General features: G+C 40.5%; 1 protein-coding gene across 4 annotated transcripts in view; it reads left to right on the top strand.

Annotated features, from left to right (window-relative positions):
* Nucleotides 1-25851, top strand: part of Atp8a1 (ATPase phospholipid transporting 8A1) — a 230926-nt gene that overhangs the window by 150838 nt on the left and 54237 nt on the right. For all 4 annotated transcript variants that reach the window (XM_004642662.3, XM_023702739.1, XM_004642660.3 and 1 more), the window contains 3 exons: nt 9843-10015; nt 23546-23729; nt 23825-23935. In XM_004642662.3, the coding sequence (XP_004642719.1) occupies nt 9843-10015; nt 23546-23729; nt 23825-23935 (468 nt within the window). The remainder of the gene's footprint in view (nt 1-9842; nt 10016-23545; nt 23730-23824; nt 23936-25851) is intronic.

Genomic DNA, 25851 nt, shown 5'->3' with positions numbered 1-25851 from the left:
ATGTAGTTTTACTCACATAACAGTACAGATTTTGAGTGCGCACATAAAATAATGGAAACAGTATGAACCTGGGATTCACATGTACCAGATATGCCAGATAATGGTTCCTCAGTGTTCGTGCAGTAACTAATTCCAATTAAGAAAGCCCACTTGAGCTTTCTCTGTGGTTCTGGAGAACAGTTTCTCACAGGCTGCAGTTGTTACTCTCTCTAAACCATTGATTTAGTAATTTGCTTATTTTCAGAAAACCAGTTGTATATTCTGAGCAACCTCTTCCTGGCTGAATTGCAGGCAGTGGAAGAGACTGGAGGGCTGCCGACCCGACCCGGGTCTTCCAGAAGGCTTCCTTTTGCATTTGAATCACAGCCACCACTACAGAATATTTAATACCAAGCTCAGAATAAGTGTTTAGGAGACTTTCCGTGGTGGTTTAAAATAATTACCATGAGTGCTTTGGTAAAAGCCTTCATCCACAAAACTATTTAAATTATATAATCATATCCCCTACCTCATTCTTCCTTCCTTTCACTGGATTTGCTTTTCTTTGCAACATAGCCCTCCCCCATTTGATGCTAAAACCCAGATTGGACATGGATTCCACACTCCGTTGCCTTTCTGCTGTAGCCCGAGTGAACGTAGATGCCTCATGAAGAATCACTGTCTGATGGAACCTACCATAATCCCAGATCCCAAACCTCTACCAAGGAGCCAGAAGCAGTTTACCCAGCAGAATAATTCCCTCTTCTTACCTGTTTCCATTTTGTGACCCTTGAGCTTTATCAGATGACATGACTCTTCTGGAAGATTGGACCATTTTCTCAATTATGGTGTTGTACATCTGCCCCCTTACCCTAGAAAATTCCTGTGTATCAGCAAAGCATGGATTTTTTTTTTTTTGCCTCATTCCTTCTCATATTTTTAGATATATATGGCACATTTATTTGACTGCCATCTACTAGGTCGTCTGGGGGCTCTCAGTGACCATGTATTTTTAATGACTTCACCTTCTGTCTGCCCTTACTCATTCTGGAAAAAAAAAGTTATATTGGTTTGGTTCTATATGGATATGTTTTTAAATATTATGTTCTAGTTTAGGCTAGGAATTTAGAAACAACAAAACTTTTTGTTAAAAAGAAAACTAATGGTCTGACTGGTCCATGGTAAATGGGCCAGTTGTACATCTAAGTGAAGTTCCTCTGTGCTCTAAGGAGTATGTTCTTTTCCTAACACCTGTAGTAGCTGTTAGAGTAGTTATATATGCAATTGTATAGGGATATGTAGAATGTCTGCTGAACTAATAACACATTGAGGAAAAATAAGTAATACCTAACGGTTTATCCAGGTTGTTATTATAGGAGTCATAACTCACTCTTTAGGAACATGCTAACATTGTCCATACTTGAGATGGTCATAATGTATTGTTAAGAATATTCTTGGAATGTTCTGTTAATTTGTAATTTTAGGGTGTGAACATTTGGAGACTGTAAAGTTAGGGAAAGAATGAAACATTGTGTCTTAGTAACTTTTCTTTCATGGCTAAGACAAGACACCTGATATCCAAAGTTAGGGGAAGACAGGCTGATTTGGCTCACAGTTCGTAGAGGTTTCAAGCCCTACCTGGCTCCAAGGCAGGGTGGCCTGGCACAGGGGCATTGCAGAGGAAGAACAGATCATGCCAAGCAAAAGGTAGTGAAGCGAGCAAGAGGAAAGACAAGCCTCTTCGTGCCCAGAAGGCATCAGCCAGCAGGCTAAGTCAAGCACAAAAGTGAAAGGGAAAAGACCTACCTACAGTTATTTATTCAAAACATTTTTTTAGTATTTAGTTCAAATAAAATAAGCGCCCAGCATTTATACTTCATAAATGAAGTATACTTCAGGTATACTACATGAAGCTACTACAGGGGTTAGGGCAGTGCCAAAGCAATCAGTGGGCTGATTTAGTATTTGCCCACCCTTCATCCCAGCATCGCACACTCCAGATTCAGCCAGGCCCCACCTATGGCCACACGAGACTTGAAGGGAACATCCAGACCCAGACCGTAATACGTTATCTGAACATAAATTTGTAAATACCTCATGTCTTAAATGACTATGAGGTGGGGCCACAACCACCAAAGCAGCTGATAAACTAGGTGTTCATTTAAGATATATTTGACATTTTAAATTAACTTGTAGGTTTTAAAAGGTGCGTCTCTAGCAATCTAAAATAAGTTTCCCCCCATGCTAGGAGAAATGTGATTCTATCATTTGATTGGTATATGTTTAACAGATTCCTATGAAGTATAAATGCTGGGTGCTTATTTTATTTGAGCTAAATACTTTTAAAAGTTTATGTTTTGAATAAATAACTGTAGGTAGGTCTATTCCCTTTTACTTTTGTGCTTGGCTTAGCCTGCTGGGATATTGATGAGTGACCACACATTAGCTATTGTCACTCCAAGGGAATAACAGGCCCCAAAATCAAGTTGGGAGAGCCACAGCTGTCCGCTGTGTCTCTTGGTCTGTTCCTCTGTGCCCTTCCCCTCTGAACCCCTGGCTGTCCGTCTCCTAGCTGCAGGATACAGGCTTTCCCTTCCCTGTCCTCAGGGATAGTTCCCCGTTCTCAGCAAGGGTGTTCCTTGGATTTATTCCTAAGTAAATCTGCCTTGCCTATAATCCTCTGAAAAGAATCAGGAAAGAAACAAAAGGCTAGAAGCTGCAAGGGACCAGTTTTATGCAGGTGCTTTCTGCAGTATTACATTTTGGGCCATCAAAAACAGAGCTCGTAGGTGGCCTGACATGGTCTCTGCACATCTGGCCTCTGCGTTCTTTAGACTCTTCCAAGCAGCGTTTTGCCAAAATAGAAATGACAACTTGCGTACTGTGTTACTTTCCAAACAAATCAGGGCTTTGGGTGTGTTTCACTACAAAACTGTCAAGTTTCATGGTCTGGGGCGTCCTGTGTGATTTTTATCAAAGGTCTCCTTCCTCCAGGGCATGTAAAAGCAGTGAAAAGAATTACCATAAAGCTGCCAGTCTGATTTCTCGAGGATTGTTGCTACTCCATTTTATTGGTGGGCATTCTGTGCACAGGGTGTGTGTGTTGCCCAGCTGTGCCCTACAGATTCAGGTGGGACTTCATGAAGGTCTTGTGGCTGCGGTTATTTTTGTGAAGCATTCTGCTAGATTTGATTATCGGCCAGGCATCTTTTCATCTCTCCCTCTTCCTCTCCTCTCCCCTTTTTTTCCTTCCCCTTTTCTCTCTTCTTTCTCTCCTTCTCTCCATCCCCTCTTCCTTTCTTTTCCTTTTCTTTTTCTTTGTCTCTTCTCTTCCTTCCCTCCCCTCCCCTCCCCAAGTGTGTTTCTTATAAACTCAATAAATATTTATTTTTCTTTGGTCCACTGTACACAGCCAGGCTTGCTCCCGAAGTTACCAGTCTAGGTAGTCATTCTACCACACTCATTAGTCAATTTGTTACACATGACAGAAGTAGATGTCATATAATTTCTTTGTCCTCTATTTCATCTGTTAATATTTTCTTCTAATTCAGAGTATCCAGGATTATGTAAAGGTTTTTACAGGTGGCACAAAACTATCCTATAGGGGTCGCACAAGAAAACAAAGGTAACATGTTCTTTTCTGTGTTATCAAGACTGAAAACTGAGAAAGGGCATGGTTGTGGCCAAAACCCTGGAGTCAGGATGGGAAAGCCTGCCAGGAGGGTGTGGTGGAGGATTTCCCTGAGTGCCTGGTTGCTGTCTGGGCTGAGGTTGAGTGCTGAGACAGCCCCAGGTGCTTGCCAGGGAGGGCACAGGAGTCCCACTTCCCTGGAGGTTCCCTCCATCGGAACACAAGCCTTCCCTTTGTCTGCTTGTCCCTTTGCCTGTTTGTCCTTCCAAATTACCTCTAAATTAGAATGTCTCTGATGCTCCCTTTCTTTCAGCCCACAAAGTAAACTGCGGAACAAAGAGATCCAACACAGGCTGTCTACTGTGTTGTGCTATCTGGTCTTTGATCCTTTTTCTGAGTTAGCTTCTCATTTACATATCTTCACTTTCACAGGGCACTAAGTCTGAATGTTTAAAAGTGCCCCCCTTCAGTAGCCAAAGAGAAAACAAAGCAGCTAATATGGTAATAAATTTATCTTTAGCTACAGGAGATAAGCTTCAGTGCAATATGGTCATAAAGTATGGCTCCCAGGCTTAGGGGAGAAGGAATCAGGTTTCATAAATAAAAGAGTTTTAAAATACACCCAGCAATAAATAAGGATAAAATATAACTTGTAACTTGCAGCACTCAGCCAACACCAGAGGAACTTACAAAAGCAAACCCTAAAATAAGCAAATGTTTCCAGCTTAGTTTTGTTACCTTGCACCCTCGGTGGACTGATGAGCGTGTGCTGTGGGAAGTTTTTCACTCACCTCTTGAAATGTTCCCTCTCTCGCGTCTCCTGACACCTCTTGATTCACTGAAGATCTGTGACACTCACCAAGGAAACCTAGGGTCACCAATGCCACAAATGAGAGAGTTCTCAGCAAGTCTTAAGGTGGTGAGAATACCTGAGAAGGGCGGGAGCACAGGGACTGGTGTGTACTCATGCGTTGGCGGTAGTGAGGAGTGCACGGCGCTGGGCTGTCCTTGGCTTTGGGTCCTGCTTTGCAGCAGATCTTTAATGGAACTCAAGTCTTCTAGGGTCCTCCTCCGCTTTCCTGTCAGGTTTTCAGCTCAGAAGTCACTTGAGCAAGAACTTAAAAAATAATAATAATATACAGGGACACTGTTGTGAGCAGTGCCTTTCTTTCAAAAACTACTTGTTCCCTACAAAATTAGGGAGCAAAGAAGAGAAAGCTTTCATTCATATTCACATTCCTGTATTTCTCCCTCCCTGGCCTGTCCCACCCACCATCCCATGTCTCTCTGTCTCTGTCTGTCTGTCTGTCTGTCTGTCTGTCTGTGTCTTTAATTAGAAGTGACAATAAAGGGAAATGGACAACTACCAGGAGAAGGAAATCAAAATTTATCAGCGCTGTCATTCAATGACAATATATTTCCTAGGTGTTTGTGATCACAGGTGCTGTGTTGCTGGGAGCATTAGTGGAGGTCTCTGCCCTCAAGGAGCTGAGGATCTTGCTAACATCAGCCCAAAGTGATGCTAAGTAGCATGCAGCCAGCCTGGGAGCATCATTGTACAGCCTCCCCCCAGGTCGTTCCACAGAAGGGGAAATGCAGGAGTCAAGGTTGTGGCGGGAGCTATGAAAGAAAGCTAGGTGGGCTTAGAATGTAAAAGGCCTTCAGTGCCATTTTAAGGAGTTGTTTTTATTTTATTAATACATGTTTGTGGTACGTAATGGTTCCTTTCATCTTAGGGAAGAGGTCCATACATTTAACATATGTTGGTTCTTTTTGTCCCCCTTCTCTCCCCATCCACCTCCCTCCCTCCACCTCTAGGTCCCATTTCCCCATTTTCATGACTGTTACTATATTTCTTGTTTATCTTTGTGACCTACAATGATTACATTCATTGGTGGTAATTGGTACATGTACATGACATATAATGTCTTAACATCCCTTTCCCCTCCCTACTCTCTGTCTCTTGTCCCCTTCCCACTTGAAAAAAGATCTGTTGCCTTTGATCTTTTATTTTGCTCTTTATTTGTACTTTGTATTACTTGGTACTTTTTATTACTTGTATTATTCAAATGAGAGAAACCATATGGTATTTAAGCTCGTGTGTCTCATTTATTTCACTTAACATTATCTTCAAGGCACTGTATATCCATTTTCTAACAGTTGCCTCAAATTTATCCTTCTTTATAGCTGAATAATATTCTATTACTTGTAGATACTACATTTTCTTCTTCCTTTCATCAGTTGGCAGGTACATAAGCAGCCTCCAAGGTTCTGAACTGTGTTGCCTCCAGTATGGGTACTGATGTATCATTGCAATGTGATGTCTTTAGCTCTTTTAGAAAGCTACCTAGACAAGGCATAGCAGAGTCAAACAGAATTTCTAGTTTTACTCTTTAAGGAATCTCCACATTGATTTCCACAGTAGTATGAGTTTATATTCCCACCAACACTGTAGAAGGATTCCTTTTTCACTGTCGCCTCACCATAACACAAATGTGTTATGACTTGATCTCTTGATGATTGCCATTCTTTCTGCCATAAAATGACATCTCAATGTGGTTTTAATTTGCATTTCTGTAAAGGGCCAAATTTTTTCCTGTGTTCATGGGCCATTTGTACTTCTTCTTCTTCTTCTTCTTCTTCTGAGAAGTGACTGTTCATTTCAGATGCCTATTTTTTTGATTCAGTCTTTTATTTTGGGAGGCCTTACATTTTTTAATTCTTTATACTGGGTGTTAGTCCTCTGTCTGAGGAAGAGTTGACTGATGCTTCCTATCCCTTAGGTTGTGTCTTCATTCTGCCGTTTGCTTTGTATGCACAGCTTTTTAACTTGGTGTGATCCAGTTTGGGCCAGGGAGATAGTTCAGTAGAATAAGCGCTTGCCTGACAAGCTCAAGGTCCTGAGTTTAATCCCTGGTACCAATAAAAAATAAATAAAAAAAGATATAGTCCAGTTTGTTGATTCTTGCAGTTGTACAATTTGAGTTCTGGTCAGAAAGCTCTTGCCTACAATATGCCATTAAGAATTCTACATACTTTATCTTATAGTAGGTTGTTTTTCTGCTTCAATAATTAGATCCTTGATCTATTTTAATTTTAGTTTAGTACATGGTGAAAGACATGGATCTACCTTCAATATTCTATGAGTGGATAGCCAGTTTTCCAGCACTATTTCCTAAAAAAGCTGCCTTTCCTCCACTGCATGTATGTTTTGGGCTCCTTTGTCAAAGGCCGAGTGGCTAAATGTGTGAGGAGTCTCTTCTGCACCTTTTTAAAAAAAATTTATTTGGTGCTAGGTCTCACCACACAGCTCATTTTCAGCCTCCCCAGTGCTGGATTACAGGCGTGTGCCACCGTGCTGGTCTCGGTGGCCGGCTCAGTGCACCCAGGGGTGGGGCCAGGCCAGCGCAGCAGGTGGTGCTCCTCTGCTCTTTCTGTTCCATGCCACTGATCCATTTGTCTGTTTTTGTACCAGTACCATGCCATTTTTGTCACTGTCACTTTGTAGTATGACTTGAAGTCAGGTACTTCGATACCTCTCACTTTGCTCATGTTGTCCCAGGAGTGCTTTTGCTACTCTGGGTTTCCTCTGGTTTGGTATGTATTTTAGGATTGTCTTCTCTCATCTTGTGAGGGATGCTAGATATATTTTGATGGGGAATTGTGTTAAATCTGTATGTCAGGTTTGGGAATTATGGCCATTTTGACGATATTTGTTCTTCCTGTCCAGGAAGAAGGGACTGCTTTCTATTTTCTGATGTCCTCTGTAATCTCCTTTTTCAGAATATCGTAATTTTCACTGAAGAAGTCTTTTGTTTCCTTGCTTAGGTTAATTCATGGGTATTTTTCTTGGTTCTTTTGTGAATTGTACTGTTCTTCTAATTTCTCTCTCAGTGATTTCATTATTGACATTCAGGAATGTTATTGACTTTTGTATGTTGATTTTATATCTTGTTACATTGATGAATTTGGTTATTAATTTTTGTGATCACATAAATCTTTCTCCTTTTAAGTAGTTTGAACTTCGTGTCAGCAGCAGGGAGCCCTGGAAAGATTGTAGAGCAAGAAGAGACATGATTTATATTTTGAATTTGTTTTAGAAAGAGAACTTTCTCATGAGAGGCTGACAAGGAGGGCTACAGGGAAACAATGGAGGAAGTGGTGTGGGCATCCATGTGTGGGCATCTGCCTGGACTTCTTCCAAAGTTGTATGCTTTTTGCTGATTTGGGTAGAGAAAGCTAGATGCGCAGAAATTTAATTCTGAGTTTGATTCCATGGCCTAGTAACCACAGGTCCTCCAGCAAGAAATATAACACCGTCTCATCTTAATCATCTTCCCAGTGGAGTTAACAGATACCTGTACTCAGGGTTGAAATCAGTGTTAACTAAAATGTTGCAGGTATGCATAAAACCCTTAAGACTACCTGGGATTTAGCACATGCTAAATATTATTCTGAATTTTTATCAGCTCAATGACTTACTTATTTGTTGGATTAATCTGTGTGAATTTTAAGATACCCTAGGATAATCTGTTAGAGATTGTCATTAGTAAGTTTTGCTTCCAGAATTATACAGACATTTTCATCTCCTGAAAACAGAGGGATGAGCTCTGTAAATTAAAATAGCTCCTTGCTTCTGGTGTAAAGTGTGAACAAAAAAATTTTTAGAGAACCCTGCTACATGGTGGCCCTTAGTGTCACTGTGAGTAATGGAGGGCAGGGGGAATCTTTCACTAAGTGCCAGTGTTAGGGGAGTTGGGTGGTCTTCCTATGGACAATGAGATCTGTTAATTTGGTAGACAGAATCTGGGATTCCAGGACAACATGGTTTGAACTATATCAGAATATGGTGACAGAAACACCTTCATAAATCCCCCTTTAAAATTTTAATTACCTATGGTACTCGTTCCTTCTTTGTGAAATGACTGTACTACAGCTGTTAATTAAAACAATTATTATATCTACAGTAAATATAATTAAAACTTTAGGTATTATGTACTTATCACAGCTGTTTTGTCACATAAGTTTATTCATTATATAAGTAACTGAAAGAATAGCAGTCAGAATGAAGTCTAGTAGGAGCAGAGTCAGCCTTTGTATTTATTCCCAGGTACAGGGCTTGTGTGTGTCTCCTTACCTGCTAGGGCTCTGTGACACAAGCAGCCAGCACCATGGGGTTAGAGGAAGAGTCTGTAGAACTTGGGGTGAAAACTAAGTATCCTGACATTTTGTTTTTGAAGACCTGGCGAAGCAGCTCTTGACAGAGGGGAGTAATACATTCCTTCTGTAGATTTGAGGTGAACAAAGTTGTCCAAGACACTGGCAGGTTTTATTGTGTCTAAAAGTGAACTCTTCATTGATGGAAGTGCTTCTTTTATTTGACTCATTGAGACTGCTATGACACAGGTCACCATTCCTCACTAGAATACAGTATCACAAAACTGTGCTTCAAGTTGTGGAAGCCAATCCCTGAAGAGGTAAAAGACTACAAACCCTGCATTTCCTCCTCTAGGTTCCTGGGAATTCTGTTTCAGTAGTGCTGAGTGCTTTTGAAAGAAGATCCATAAATTATTTAAATTATATTCCCCAACTTTTCCTCTTGCTTCATGGCAAACAAATTTTGACTAGTTCATAAATTAGGTGTTGTTCTTAAACAAGATAATTTGCTGAAAATATTTTTGCAGTATTGTGACTGTGGTTAGAGTGAAGAGCAAAGACCTCAGAGTCAGCTGAGGAATGGGTAACTTGGGGGCCAGACCTAGCCTTGCTGAGAGCAAATGTGTGATTTCTACAGTTTTTCTGATAAGCTATGTCCAGTCTCCATTAAGGGAGTATTAGGAAAACCAAATGAGTAAAGGTTTCCCAAAGTAATTTAAAGATTAAGAAAACACTAAATGTAAGAAATGTAAGGGGCCAGCCAGATAGCTCAGTGGATTACAGTGCCTGCTTAGGCAGATGCAAGGACCAGGGTTCGATCCCTGGCATACCCTGCCAGCCCCACCCCTGGGGTCACTGAGATGGGAATTGAGACTGGGCCTGGTGGCGCATGCCTGTAATCTCAGCACTTGGGAGGCTGAAAACAGGAGGATCACTCTGTGTCCAATCTGTGTCGTGAGACCCTGTAGACCCTGTACTAAATACCTTAAAAAAAGAAATACACTTGCCAAACATTCTGAAAGAGCGTTAGAATAAGTGGAGGAAACACTAATGTGCTCTGTGCTTCATATTCCAGGGAACGAGAGAAACTCTCAGCCGGCACTGCACCATCCTTGGGGATGCTCTTCGGAAGGAGAATGACTTTGCTCTTATCATCGATGGGAAGACCCTCAAGTATGCCTTAACCTTCGGAGTCCGGCAGTATTTCATGGATTTAGCTTTGTCATGCAGAGCTGTCATTTGCTGCAGGTAAGTTCCACTTTTCATTCTTAAAAGTGGCTTGATCCTAAATTGTAAGTTTTTAAATGGTCTGTGAAGTTGTCTATCTAGTATTCATAGATGATATATTACTTAATTCAGTAAATCCAGACCTAAGGTTCACAAACTAGAATAGAACTTGTTAAAGAGTCCTTAAGATCATCAATACATAGGTTCCTAATTCAAACCCACAGGTTTCTTGCGATTATCTATATTTGAACTCCATTACTGGGATCAGTGGTAAAGCGAGCTTAGCATGTGCAAGGCCCTAGGCCTGATTCCCCAGCACCCAAAAAAAAAAAAAAAAAAAAAAAAAAAAAAAAAAAAAAAAACTTCTTTTGTTCTATCTTGAGTTATTTCTGTAGGGATTTTACTTTCCATACCTAAATCTTTGACCCTGGTGCTCAAATCATTTAGGCAGAATAGCATAATAAGAGGTAAAAACTGAGACTTTTTCTTCTAAATAACTGGAAATCTTTCACAGAGCTATTTACTGATGATGCAGCCCTTTGCCTATTGATTTATAATATTACCTATATCCTAAATTAAAATCGACTTTGCATTATCAAGTCCCAGTACATAAAACTCCATTTTGTATATTACTACGTGCCAGTCCTGCCTGAGTTTCTTGTCAGGGAGCCTTTGCTGTCTTTTAATCTAAATTGTTTAACTGTGTCCTCCTAACATCTGAAGTATGTCCGTGATGATGCCGAGCCTCCTGCCTCCACGCGTCATGAGACCTGAGGACCTTCCTCTTTGTCTTCTGCTTATTGAATCTCGCCAGCTGGTGAGGCTGGGTCCAGGGTACCGCTTTCTCATGTTGCTTTTTCCTGGGAATGTTAGCAGGCTTCCAAAGAATTTTTCAGAATGTGTGCTTTTAACGTGATCTTTAGAAATGTTCTGTTTGAGCTGGGTATGTAGCTCAGTTGCAAGCACAAGGTCCTCAGTTCAATTCCCAGTACCAAAAAAATTCCCAGAAATGTTCCATTTGAATGTTGCATATCTGTAATCCTAGCCTTCTGGGAGGATGAGGCAGGAAGATCACAAGTTCAAGTCTATCCTGGGCAACTTAATAACTTAGTTAGACCTTGTCTCAGGATAAAAATAGGGGAAAAAAGGGCTATTAAGGGTTGTTAAGGGCTCAGGGTATGGCTGAGTGTGAAGATTCTTGGTATAATGAGGTGGAGTAGGGTAAAAGATGTTCCTTTTACTTTATTTTTTTTAAAAGCTGTATTTACTATGAAAAGACTGGGGTTTTTTTGTTGTTTGGTTGCTTTTTGGTTTTTGGATTTTTTTTAATGAATTTAGGACAGGGTTTACAAGGTGTATAGGGTCTCACTACATAGATCAGACTCATAGTGATTCTTCTGTTTTCAGCCTCCCAAGCGCTGGGAATACAGGAGTGTACCACCATGCCCAGTCTCTATTAAAATGACTGTTATGTTTCTGCAACCCATTTTTGTCTGGGCTTATTCACTTAAATATCATATAGATGAGATTGTCTCTGAATGTATCTATACCTTGTAGATATTTCTTAAATTTCATTTAATATAGACTTCCTGAAATACAGTATAAAACATACTAAGTATTCTATATGAGCATCATTTGACCTATAAGATTATACCATACTGAAAGAATTAAGAGCTGCCTATTACTCCTTAAAACCTATTTATTTTAGCTGTAGAATCTATTTTTTCTTCTGTAGCATATATTAATAAATAATATTACTATAAAGCTCTTGGACACAATAAGGTACAGATGTTTAACATTAGTAATAATCAGCTCTTTGCTTAATCATGAAGAAAGCCTTAGAAATGATTCCAGCACTCTAGTTTGGGTATCCTCGTGCTTTTTAACATCTGCTTTAAGAGTGACTTTTCCTTATTCCTTGTTAGTATCTTGACAAGGCCTTACAAATGTTCAGCTCTGACACTCTTCCATCAGGATAGCTTTGTGCCAGATTTGGTTATTTAATGCTTTCACTAATGGGTTCATAAGGATCAACAAAAGATTGCTCCAGAGCACATGAGTGTTACGGCTGTGGGCTTCGACTTGGAAACAGAACAGAGCAGAGCACGGCGCTGTCAGATAAGGTGGCCCATTTGCTTGAGTGACCATCTGCGATGTGGCTGCTGCGCTGGCGCTGGGCACCAACGAGGCACGGATGGGGATGAGCCCAGCTGGCTGCCTACTCTCCCTCTCATGCAATTTTTATCAGAATTACAACTGGGTTGAAATATGCAGAAGGCCAGTTTTTCTAATGCACTCACTGCAGCTGAGCTCCATTCTCAGATCTCTGCTTCCCACAGTACTTCCCACTGTTTTTCAGCAAGTTGAACCACAGAATCAAACAACAGGGAGAGAAGAAAACTAGAAAGAGTCAAGCAGGAAGAAGTATGTTCTGTGCTTACAAAACTCCCTCCGAGGCCCTTGCCCCGGGTGCTCCCAGGTCACACGGGCCTCGGTTGGCCCCGTCTCGTCCAGGCTCAGGGACCCAGAGGGCTCACCCGGCCCTGCACATGCAGCTCAGCTCTGCAACTGAGCGTATCAAGACGTGTGTGGCCCCTTCCCCCCTCTGTTCTGTTTTATGCTGTTTGAGGGCCTTGAAGGTCCCTCTGCAGACACTGAGCCTTATTTAGAGTTTTAGGATTTGCATTTTTTTTTTTTTTTTGCTTTTTTTTTTTAAGTAAAATATCTTTCCCCAGCTTTTTTCTTCTAATTACCTTCATACTTTCCTTTCCCATAAGGATTGTGGTTCGGCTTCCGGCCTGGCTTTGAGAATTGCTCTAAGCCCATAATTACCTGAGTGCCACTGCCAGATTCATGTCTGTGCCCCTTCTTGCCTCATTCCCCGGGTGAACTGCTGGCGTAGACCCTCCTGTCATTTCACTTACTGACCTCCGCGTGCAGTTTCCATGAGAATGCTTCCATCCTGTGATAGGAAGAGGCGGGCAAGCCCGTGGATCACTCTCGGCAATTAAACCCTAGTGTCACTCCTGATTTCTCAGATGATTACAATCTTCCAGCCTCAGGAAATTCTCAATTTGACTCCATTATAAGATAGATGCTTCAGATAAATACTGAGTATTATTTCAAAACACAGTACAGCACTGTTTCCCAGATTCATTTCTGCTCACGCTGGCTTTCGGGGGTTTTTCTCTCAAATTTTAACTACTCTCCAGGCTATTGCTGTCAGTCCACACACACAATGATAATTGAGAGGCAGATCTCCCTCCACCATCTTCTGTGTGGCTACAGGCCAGCGTGGAAACAGCGGAGGAAGCCTCCCTCCCCGTGGTGGTAAGGCGCCTCCCCATCTTCATTCCATCTCCAGGATTAAGGGTTACATCAGCCACTTTCCTCCCCGACATTATCAACATCTAGGGACGGAGGCAGTTTTTAGTGTTTGCCTAATTGACACAGTTATAAAGATGAGCTTGTTCCCTCAAGAGGCTCCTGCTGAATTCAAAGAACCAGTTGTTCTCTGTCAGTCATCACGACGCCTCTCACCACCATTTTCTGAAGGGAATATTCAAGAGACAGAACTAATCCCCAACCCAGAATTACTCAGGGCTTTCGAGTCCTGGTTTTGGTTTACACAATGTAGGATGCATGTTATACCTCACATTTTTTTAAGAATATAATCTTTTTATCAGTCTACCATGTGCTGTGTGTTCACAGACACTGTATAGCTTTTATTTTCATGGTTGTTCATATTTACTTGAATAAGCTAATTTATTAATAGGCATCATACATCTGGTTGGCAGGTAGCTTCTGGTAAGTGTCCCTGGGAACAAGCATAGACAATCCTCTGAGGTGCGCCTTCCCTTTCCTTTCGTCCCTTTGATGCTTACTTGGTGTGATCACAGGTACTTTTGAAGAACAAATTAAAGGCCAGTAGTACCTTCTCCAGAAGAAATACTTATGCAAACAAACAGGGAGGATCATAGGTACTATTTTAGGGTTTTCCAAACCCCTAAAACTCCTTGCATAGAATGAGGGAAAAAAGAAACTTGCTCTAGGACTCCTGGAAAACGGTAGGCACAGCCAAGATCAAGATCTATTGTGAGGCTCTGGGTTCTGGGCAGATAATCTCTGACCTCAATTACTAATACTTTCTCAGTCTGAGCCTTTGCATTTGCAACTGAGGATTCAAGCAGGACTTATGCTAGCTCTACCTTTCTGGCATTTTGGACACTTACCAGACTGTCTCTGGCCTTGGTTTCATGCCCTGTTAAAACGAAGGGATCAGAATATGGCAGTGCTAATGATCCTCTGGACCACCTGGATGCCTTCAGCAGATAGGAGTAGAGCTGCCCTGACATAGAAAGGTGGACACACACACAGAGATCCTCTTCCTGGGGTGGCTCCCCGCAGCAGGGAAGCATCTGGGTCAGAGGACCTCCCATCATTCGTGCAGCTTTTTGGCTGAACTCTACTTTGGCCACTCTGTAAGGCTAGGAAGGGTCTTTCCACTGCTTGGATCTGCTTAATCTGGGGAAGCAGCTGCTCTGCCTCTTTTAATATTCCCTTCAGAAAATTGGGAACGTTGCAGTGCGATATTGCTGTGTGTTAAATAGTGTGTGCTTTCCAGGGTCCTCAGCAGTTCACATAACCCAGCCTTTCAAAGAACTTTACATTTTTTTCTGTAGTTGTCAGTTTAGTTTAAACATATTTTGAAACTTATGTTCTGTGACAGTTGGTTGAAAATTGGCTTAGAGCCTCCAGCTTTTAGACTGTCTAGTAATCACTGTTCTTCTACATAATTTATGTACTCATGTCTTCTGAAAAGGAGAAGTTAAATTGAAGTAAGCATTTTTCCCTACTTGCAACATCTCTAATCAAAGTTTAACCCCCTTCTAGGCCATTTTCCCTACCATGTATAAAAAAGAAAAAAAAAAAAAAAACACTTGACTTCTGTGAGCATTGTCACTTGGGAGTGGGATTCCAGGCAAAACCTTTCACCTCACTCCAATCACGGGGTCCTCCAAGAAGAGGTTCAAGCAAATGCTCAATACTTCCTGTCGTCACATGAGTATGCTAAATAAAGGGTCAAGGCAGATCTGCTTCTTGAATCTTCTGGGATTGTCTAAGCCTTAAAGATTCCTCTAAAGAAATTTTCTACTAAAAAGGTCTTCATAAAGCGCAAATGAAGCTAAAAAATGCTCAACAGACAGACGTTCCTTTAAAGAAAAAAAAAAAAAATTGTGAACACTATTGGATGCCAAGCAGATGTTTGGCTTTGAAGAGACTTACAAACTGTTAATGAACGTCAACCCTATATTTGCTTCCAAGAAAATCTGAAGAAATGTTGGAAATGTTGAAAGAATAATTCTTTCATACAAGTATGGCTAACAGAGGATATGGTGAATAAATTTTATAACTTAATAAAATGCCTATATTTTCCTTTAATGTAATAATCATCTGCTCAACCCTGCCCATCTCATTGCTGTCCCACCTCTACTGAGGTCTTTAGAGGACCTTTGTAGCCAGGTTAGAGCCTGGTAGGCAGTGCCTATGTGCTGCACCAGAGAAGTCCCTATCTCACAGGAAAGTAGCTAAAAAGCTATATGCAAATTCCAAATGTTACAGAATTCCACTATTATTCAACATTGTCTAGTTTTTGGTATAACTCTTGTTAGATAAATTTCCAGGTCCCTCAAGCACACCCACACATACATGCACAGTCACATACTCCTCAATCAGAATTGCAGACCGTAATTCTGCAAAACAATACATAAAGCCTGAGTATATTCAGTGAATTTTCACAGCATCATCCACTTCTCACCCAAACATGACCAGCTCCCTAGCAGTCCCTTTGTGCTTCCTTCCGTTATGCGTCTCCCAAGGATAACTATCTTGACTTCTACCGTCTTCTTCAACTATGTATTATTTAATTTAATCTTTTTCTGTTTTGTATTTTGCTAACTTTAAATATGCTTCTTTATCTCCAGCAACAGCACTCAAATTCTTGGCGATTCTTTAAAGCAGTTTTATGTGCTTTTATGTAGTTGTTTGGAGGCAAGATCTAGCCATGTAGTGTGGTCTGGCCTTGAGCTCACATAGGTAGCCCAGACTGTCCTCAATCTCCCTGCAGTCTGCCAGCCTCAGCCTCCTGAGTTATGGTATTACAGGCAGGCACCACCACACCCAGATTTCAGCAACTTTCAATTAGGACCTCAATAGCTTCCCACCAACACTTCCCTAAAGCTCAGCATGAGTCAGTAAACCAGCAGTATAATATATTCTAGACCCAGATATGAATCTGTGTACAAATTGCTATAATTTCTTCTTTTGTTCTGGCTTACTAAGGGCATGCTATATGAAGCCTTATGGCATTTCTCTAATTTTTCCAAGCTGTTTCATATAGAAAAGGGTTAGATAACTTGGCATAAATGATTCTCCATGAACCTGTGGTGCAGGGTCAATTTGTAACATTCATTTTAATAAAGCTGACTGGGTTGTTCTTACTTAGCTCCACATAAAGAAAGGTTGTGTTTTACACCATACTGATGTTCTGGCAGTCAAAACCAGGTAGGGAAATAGGGTGTGACCTTCCAGGAACTGTAGGGCATGGAGCAGAGGAGAAGGAACCCATCCAGAAAAATGGTTGTTTTGCAAGATGAAGGATCTGTCACAGTCAGAGACAAGAACAGGGCACTGCACAGGTTTCACGTCAGTGGTGATAGATGAGGTGGTTCCAAGTAACATTCTCCAAGAGAGAGAGTATTTCATGGAGCAGGCTTAGGCTCTTGGTATTCACCTCCTGGGATAGTAGCTCAGTTAATAGTTCTGAGGGCCAATGAGAAGGTCCTGAGGCCTTCTACTTTCTTTCCTTATATTCTTCCATGACAAAAGTCATCATATTGCCATATCTTGGTTGAGTACTGTGTGGGGGAGAGACAGCTGAATGTTCGTCCTAGCTCCGCGCGCTGATCAGCCAACTCTCTGTGGCCACTGGGCCAGCCTGCTGCCTGCCCAGTACGGTATGGAACGCCCAGAACTTCCTGAGGTCTTCCCTCCAGAAGGCTGCTCCCTGCCTTCCTGTGTATGCAGAGACCGCACCCTCAGTCACCTTTGAAACCACTTTTATTCAGAACCTCACACCCAACCAGGCGTCCTTTTTTGTCATTTTCATGACCCTTGTCCTTGGTCAGATTCATACATATATAATATTTATGTTATGTTGCTACGTTATATATAGACATCTTTTGGCAATCCAAATTAGTGTTTTAGACATTGTTTCTAGTATGTTCTTCTGTTGCTTAGAGCTAGCTGTGCCATTAAAATTTTGCAGTCGTGACGTACAAGGGCACCATGCCATCCAACTCTAATCCATTCCAAATATACCTACATTTTTCCTTTAAAAAATAGATATTTCATTTTCCACTTAATAATTTTCTTACCTGTCATTCCCTCCCATGAATGAAAGCCTGGAATATGCAATGTCCTTCACACAGTTCCCCATTGGATAAATAGATTTGCTTCCTAATAACAAAATGAGTGGCAGTTACAAGGATAGTATCATAGGATGAGATGATTTTCTCTTTGTTATTAAATTGTCAATTTTTTCGGATCTGCTACCATTTATATATTTGCTATGTGCAGTGTACAGTGTTGGATTCAACATAACTAAGTGATTTTTGTTAAACAAAGAAGGTAAACATCAGTTTCATGGACAAACTGTTTTCTCTGGTAAACACCACGATAAAGTGTCTCCTAGGAGATTTCTCTTTGTGCATTTTTGTAAAGTATATTTATTTGCCAGTTAGTAATTTCAAATGTCTGTGCATACACACTACTGAGACGAATAGTCCATATTTAAAATATTATCTGATCCACTGTAATCTCAGGCATCAGCTTACTTCCATAGGTACCTAAATTCTAAAAAGAAAAGTTTATATCTAAAGTGCCTTGAAGAAAGCCTTCTTAAAGTTGCTTTTCCTTTTGCCTGTAGAAAGGTTATCTGTGTTTTATTTCTGTAAACTCAGCCCCTATACCATAAGGTCTCTGAGGGCTGTGCCTACACAGGAGTTCAACAGATGCTGGTTTTGGAGACCAGGAGAGCGCTCACATCAGTCATTTGAATAGCGTGGTTCTCTCACCTAGAAGCAGTTGAATGTTTCATTCTGTACCATGTGCTAAATATCGCTTTGCGGGTTTACTGTATAAGTTGCTGTTTTTGTTCCAGTAATAAATTCATGATGAGTTCCTAACATAGTTCCAGTATTTATGTAATTCAGGTATATGTAATGGTTTTTTTTGCCATATTTCAATTCCTTATAAATGAACCTAATAAATTTTAGTTCAAAGAGATGCAAGTAAGATCTTGTGAGTTCACTTTCCCTGTTTTTCTCTAATTCTTTGTTAGCAGGATGTGACTCAGTGGGGAAAGTCTGGTATTCACAGGAGAAACCTTAGGAAGTTTGTTGGAAAAAGAAAGTACAGCAGGTCCTGACGTCTAAAAATAGCCACCACAAGCAGACCTCGAGCTTAGTAATTAGCAGAACTTGGTTACCGTATAAAACACTTGAGGATAGTTAGGAGATATTATATTCCTCCTTGTTCTTAATTTCCTTTCCTTTTCATAGGTAGTCCAAAAAATGCAATAATTGGGTTGTGTTTTAGAGAAATAAGAAAAAAAAAAAGACTCCTACATATATACATAAAATTCTACCTCTAAGATAATAATATTACTTTTGAGTTTATAGTATGTCTTTTGGCTACCTATAAAAAGTCCCTGATATTATTCTTTATTATGTCTATGTATATACTTGTACATAAGACCTTTACCCATATCCCATTCAGAAAGGCGATTCATTTAGCTAATCCCATTAAAAGACTGCAAAACAAGCCTCATATAAGGTAGACCACCTATATACTTCTTAGCTGAAATGGTAAAAATTTCCAGGGCTCTGATCTAATGTTCACAAGCACTGAGAGTTACTACATAGCAAATAGGAAAAATAATGAATAACATGTGCGGAAACTGCAGCCAGAATAATATCTGAAAAGCACACTGCACTGGTGCGCTCCTAGGCTGGAGCGCCAGGACCACCTTCTGTTTGTGAAGCCGCGGGGAAGACAACCAAAGCTTTGTGGTGTACAGCGGATACGCAATTCTTTTCTATAGGGCCTCATCTCTCAAAGAAGAAAAGCAACAGTGGAAAAGAAGAGACTCTTGGTACTTGGCAAGTTGAAAGTCTGAGATATTCTCAGCTATGGACATGGTTTCTGATAAACACTGTGAAGAATTAGTTTCCTGGATTAGTCTGGAAGTTGTGCAAATACAGAAGGCAGCATACAAAAGTCATAGTAGTAACCCTTATTAAAGGTGGAAACACCACAGTAGGAAGGAGTGTATTCTAGGGAAGTTTGAATGTGTAGTTAACGAAATTTAACATGGGCTGTTTCTTTTACCTGCAGTCAGCTGTCTTCCCCTTGTCAAGACCAAGGCCAATTCTCCCTTGTCCCAGAGGCCTGTTACAGCCCAGGCTGGTTGCTATATTCTGGAATGTACTGACAACTCAGTGAAAAAGCTCTATGTTACACTCACTTTGAATAACTTAAATTTTTTGTTTCACTTTATTGTCACTTCTATGTAGTAAGGATGACTTTTTTTTAATGCGTACTTAGAAAATAGTGCCAGTTGAGTATCCAGTATTTAAAATCCTTGAGGCCAGAAGAGTTTCAGACTTTGGATTTTTTTCAGATTTTTGGAAATGAATTATCTGGGGATGAGCCTCAAATCTAAACATGAAATTCATTTCAGTTTTACATGCACCATACACAAGCCACCTGAAGTTGCTTTTCTTGGTTTGTGTCTGTGGTTTTATGCAGTACTAGGTACTGAGCTGACAGGTCTCACAAATGTAATAGCAGCATTCTTCCACTGAGCTACATCCTCAGCCCTTTTGTTGCATTTTGAGACAGGTGCTCACTCAGCTGCCTCGTCTGACCTTGAGCTTGTGATCCTCTTCCCTCAACCTCCTCAGTGTCTGAGAATACCCAGTATTTTAGCAAGCCTGTGTTTTGACTCTGATGCATCACAGGACATGAAGTGTGGAACTTTCAACCTATGGCATCATGTAGGCATTCAAAACTTTCAGATCTTAGAACATCATGGGTTTTTTATTTTCTGATTAGGAATGCTCAAATTGAAGAATCTCTTCTTAACTGACTTTGGTATGACAAACCTGAACCCCCTAAATAGATTCCCTCTGAGACCTGCTGCCAGGTGCCCCCAGCACCTCTGCCCAAAGCCTGGCTTCTGTAGTGCATCCTTGCACCTTGGATTCCAGGAGTTATGTCGATGCTTTCCACCTGGCACTCATCCCATGCATGTTCATTCCTACAGTGCTTCTTAGAGTAATCACCATTCATTAAACATTCTAAAAGTCAATGATGTGTGTAGTGAAAGTTTTTGCTAGAAAAACCAGTTGTAGTGGTATGTTAGCTTTTTTTTTTTTTTTTTTTTTTTTTTTTTGGCAGAACCAGGGATTGAACTCTGGCCCTTGTGCTTGTCAGGCCATCACTTATTCTATTGAGCTATCTCTCTGACCCAGTATGTTAGCTCTTCTCAAGTATCTGAGAGTGTTACTTAAGGAAAGACTCTTTTGATTCACAGTGTCAGGGTTTTCAGTACATGGTCTGCTGGCTCCTTTGCGATGGTCTGTGGTGAGGCAGAGCCTCATGGTGGAAGGGCACAGAGGTGCCCCGCTGTTCTCTTATGTTAGCCAAGAAGCAAACAGAACAAAGAACATGATCTAGCAGCTCTTATCCCTACAGTTTGATTACATCCAAGCTCCCAGCCTGTGGTATGGTGGATGCCACCCACATTCAGGGTGGGTCTGCCCCCAGCAGTGTACTATCCCATATGCCCGCCTTCTCTGGGAACACCCTCAGATACACAACCCCCAGAAGTGTAATTGCCTAATTTCTGAGGTGTTTCTCAGCTCAATCAGGTTGACAGTCAAGATTAACCATTACAAATGGTCTAGAAAGATTGTGAGTTGCTAGAAAAATTTGCTGTTGAGATTTGCTGCATACGATAACGGGAAACTAGGGTGCAAAGAAATATTACATGCTAGGCTCCACTTTAGCGAAACAAACCATGTATTGTTCCCTATAAATCAAGTTTCTCCTATAAAAATAGGCAGAATTTCATCCAGCAAACTTCATACAGAATAAGGTTCTTTGTCCTTCATCACAAGTTTATACATTCGTATTTTGACTTAATGTTCTGTTTGTATATATTTTACTTTTGATAAACTCCTGTTTAAACCCAACATCATTGTCTAATAACCAGCTTTTATTGCAGATTCATCAGAAATGAAGACTTCCTCTATTTCTTGAATTTTCTTCTAAGCCAGGTGTTTACTTTCAGCTCGGTAGTGGCATCAGATCCCTTGAGAGTTGCATAGTGTACTGTGGGGGTGTCTCTCGCTATGTCATTTTTTTATTTAGCGGCATTGTTCTTGCTCAGGGCCATCCTAGTATTTGCTTTTTGTATCTCAGTTAGGTATCCACTTAGAATTGTGTGAAAATCCTCAGCTACTTTTAATTGGGGTTATTAAAGACTGAGCATCACCATGAAGAAAGTTTAGTCCAACTCTACAGATGAAGCCTTAAGTCACTACTATTAGCTCACCACACAGGTTCAGTTCATAAAGAAAATGCCACTGTGTCCTAGCTCCATGGGTTCTGTAGTGTGACTTCATAATGTATTTACACTATGAGCCTGTGAAAGGGAATTTGATAAATGTTTTCAAATGCTTTTCTCTTTTCCTGCACCTTTCCCATTTGCTTTCTAGAACATGTCTTGAGGAGCATTCTTGCTTGACATTTACTGAATGCTAGCTACGTCTGTGTTTAAAACATTGGCCCAAAGCCAGTGGACTTACCAATTTATATTAGCCTGTTAAGAAAAATTAAATAAAATGTAAAAATGAAATGAAAATTGCTTCAAAGAAAAATGGGGGCTAGCAGTGAAATAGCCCGTTAATAGCCTGGTGCTCACTCAGTCCCTTGCTGAGTTCACCGTTGTGTCATCTTGTACTATTGCCAGACTCTGAAAGGAAATCCAAAGAAAAAATTAAAAGTAATTGTTTCATACAGCAACCATTTATTGAGTACGTCCTCAGGATCAGACACTAAGAACACAAAGAGGAGCCTTGCTTGCTCCACAAGCGACTCACAGGTTCAGGCAGTGTTTCTCCCACTTGAATAAAAGGTAGAGCTGCTCTGGCTTCTTCTGTTGGCACAGAGGCCAGGGCCTTCTGAAAGCACAGAAAGTGCAGAGTGTGTGCTTCTAGGAATTTTTCCTGCGTAAATAATAAGGAAAGCCATGCAAAGATGCATCAATTCTTTTAGAGTCATGATCATCCTTTAAAATTAGAATAATAAACGTTTTGCCACATTTCAATAGCTGTTTATTAGACACCTGTGACACTTAACATTGATAAAGAATTTAACACTGAGATAACTTTTCTGCCAGAAACATTGTATATGTCAGTTGTTGCTTACTGTATAACTGCTGTCTTAATAGTTGAACTTATTCATTGTGTAATCTTCCTGTCTTTATAATTTCCAATACAACATGGACAGTATATTACTTGCATTGATGTGTTCTGTCTCAGAACTCTTCTGTCATTGTTTTGGAATTTATTTCTTAAGTTACCTTTAAAAGCCTGTGAAAATTATTCCATAGTTAATGGCCAACTGTGATTTTTAGTGTTGATGCTGACGTCTTCTATTCCTCACCTACATTCATATAAAAAATTTTTGATGGCTACATGAGTATTAGCCAGTGGCTTAGAAGAAAGTGCAGCACTGTGGTTTAGACTGACCTTGGTGACTGAGAACAGGTTGAAAGGTTAGGCAACTTTCTGTCATTAATTTTTAAAAAGTTTTAAGTTTTATTAAGCATATGCTACATTTTCTAAGAGCAGCTTTCTTTCAGGAGTTCAAAAGTTTTAGTTCCTAGGCACTGTGTAGGAGGCTACTGTTTAGGGGGATACCAGAGATCAAACTCAGGACTTGTACTTACCAGGCAGGTTCTCATACCACTGAGCTATATCCCCGGCCCAGCATTATGCAGGACTTAGGTAGTATTTTGACTACTTTGCAGGAGATTTATGCTCTCTGTATTCACAAGCGAAGAATTATTTGATGTTATTTTTTGAGAAGTAGTGAAATCTATGACCACAGATGTAATTTATTAACAAATTGATGTGAATCAAACATTCTAGTAAGCTAGATTAAAAAACAAAACAAAACACAGTATTATATCTTTTAACCACTAGCTAGAGATTTGCTTTAAGGCTTTATCTCCCTTAAAATGACAACCAGGTAGATAGAACTAAGCATTTTTAAACTTGAAACTATCATAATTTGTTCTTCATTCATTTGAAACAAACTACTTACATGCATCTTTTCTCTTTCGTTCTTCAAAGGAACAGCATTTCAAAATTTCTTTCTTCAGATGCCAGAGGTAACTGATAATCTGTTCTAATTTTTAAGGGTTTCTCCTCTACAAAAGTCTGAAGTTGTTGAGATGGTTAAGAAGCAAGTCAAAGTCATAACGCTTGCCATTGGCGATGGAGCCAATGACGTCAGCATGATCCAGACGGCCCACGTGGGTGTTGGCATAAGCGGCAATGAAGGCTTGCAGGCCGCCAATTCTTCTGATTATTCCATAGCTCAGGTAAAGCATCACGGCTGCAAGGCCTCCTCTGGTTCCTTTCCATCGGCCAGCACTGTGAAGAGGAGAATATTAATTTTTTTCCACTCTTCTTTTAGTTCAAGTATTTAAAGAATTTATTGATGGTTCATGGTGCCTGGAACTACAACAGAGTCTCAAAGTGCATCCTGTACTGCTTCTACAAGAACATAGTGCTTTATATTATTGAGGTAACAAACTAAGTTTAAAATCTTTGTCAATTGCATACATACTTAAAGAAAATTTTCATGATGATATTGTCTCATTGTTTGCTTTAATACTTCATATACTCAATTTTTAGAACTTCTAAACATGTTAAAGCAAAAAGTTGTCAGCCACAGAGAATAATGTTTAAATTCTGGCTAAAAATGTTGTATTGTTTTGGTAGAAATGTGAGAATTGCTAATGAGGTGAGTTTTTCATTTTTAAAAAACTGAAAACTGTACAAAGCTCAAAAACATAAAGAAAATAATACACTGTTGAAGGATGATAGACATGGAAGTCTGTATTTAAAAAGAAAAGTAATGATCCCCAGCAACACAAAAGCAAAAAGTACGCAAGTCAAAATGAAGAGGAAAGAAGAAAAGTGAACGGATGACAAACAAAACCAAGGATGAGTGCCCTCATTCTGGGGGAGACAAAGGAGCAGAACCGGAAGAGGGCATAGCACCTTTGCTAGAATTAGTTGTCTGGTAGTTTCTGTGTTTCCCAACCTAGATCTCTGTTGCTTACAGGTATCCCTTGCTATTCAGAACTGTTTTGACTTTCATTTCAGAAAGAAACAAGGATTTAGATGATAAGGAATTTGCCTAGAAATTATTATTATTCCTGTGCCTAGGATGTGATTTCTATGATTTTACTCATGGGTTAAATATAGCATCATTTTTAAAACTCAAACCAGGTTAGGAGCACCACTTAAAAATGATGTGTTTTAGCACCTGCTTAAGCAGAAAGCAGTGGCCAAGAGTTCAAGCCTCAGTGTGCCATGCCAGCCCTGTCCCTGGGGTGCGCTGAGACAGCAATTGAGACTGAGTGTGGTGGTGCACACCTGTAATCCCAGTGCTTGGGAGGCTGAAAACAGGAGAATCACTATGAGACCAATCTCCATAGTGAGACCCTTGTAGACCCTGTCAACCCTGTCGACCCTGTCCTAAATACCTAAAACAAAGGATGTGCTTTGTTCTGCAAGTGTTTTTGCAGCTCCTAATAGATGCCCGGCACCAGGATGAGTGTAGCAGCTATGAAGTAAATCAAGCACAATTCCTGTACTCCAGGAGCTTGCCAACTACAGAATACATGTATAATATTCAGTTTCCTAGAAGCCACAGTAGCAAAACTAACGCTAAAATTAAAAGCTGGCTTGATTATGAATTCCCTATTTTATTAAATTAGAATGTTCAGAACATCATTTTCAACATGTACTGGTTATAAGAATGATTATTTTTTATATTCTTCACTCTGAGTGTTCAGAACCTGATGTCCTCTTGACATCTGCGGCACATCCTGGACCAGGGGCAGGCGGTCTGAGCCCTGCATAGCCAGTGGCCACCACGCTGGCCAGCACAACACTAGAGAACTGAATGTGACCACTCAGTGGGCCTTTTGGTAACACTGAGCCATCAAAATTTGATCAGCAGTGTCTATTATTTGTAATAATGAAGCTAGAGATGTTATAGTTTTATGTTCCTCTTGTATCTTGGCTGAGCGGGGCAAGAAGCTCTAGCAGCTTGTCAAGAGAATGCTCCATCTTCCTGTCCTGCAGGGACCCACCCACACCCTCACAGATCTGCCGAGGCCTCCCTTACGCGCGTTTGCCTGCTCCACTTCGCCCTGCCTTCTGCTCACTGTTTCTACACATCCATCAGAAAAGCCCTGATCAGCCATTTGCTGTATGGAAATAGGATCCCATATTTTAGACCACGGAGGGAGCTCTGTAAACAAATAGCTTAGTAGACCGCACAGGTTCCATGCTCACTAGGGAGTCCTGTGAGTGCGCCTGAGCTAGTCTTTGTTCCTCTCTCAGATTGCCGATCTCATTAAAGTGTTGGCTAAGCATAATTCCTCATTTACACAGAAACATAAAAAAGACACTTCATGAACTTATAGT

Source organism: Octodon degus, unplaced genomic scaffold (genome assembly GCF_000260255.1).
Source record: "Octodon degus isolate 3935 unplaced genomic scaffold, OctDeg1.0 scaffold00158, whole genome shotgun sequence".
NCBI classification, from domain to species: domain Eukaryota; kingdom Metazoa; phylum Chordata; class Mammalia; order Rodentia; family Octodontidae; genus Octodon; species Octodon degus.
This window is presented reverse-complemented; position numbering and strand designations above follow the sequence as displayed.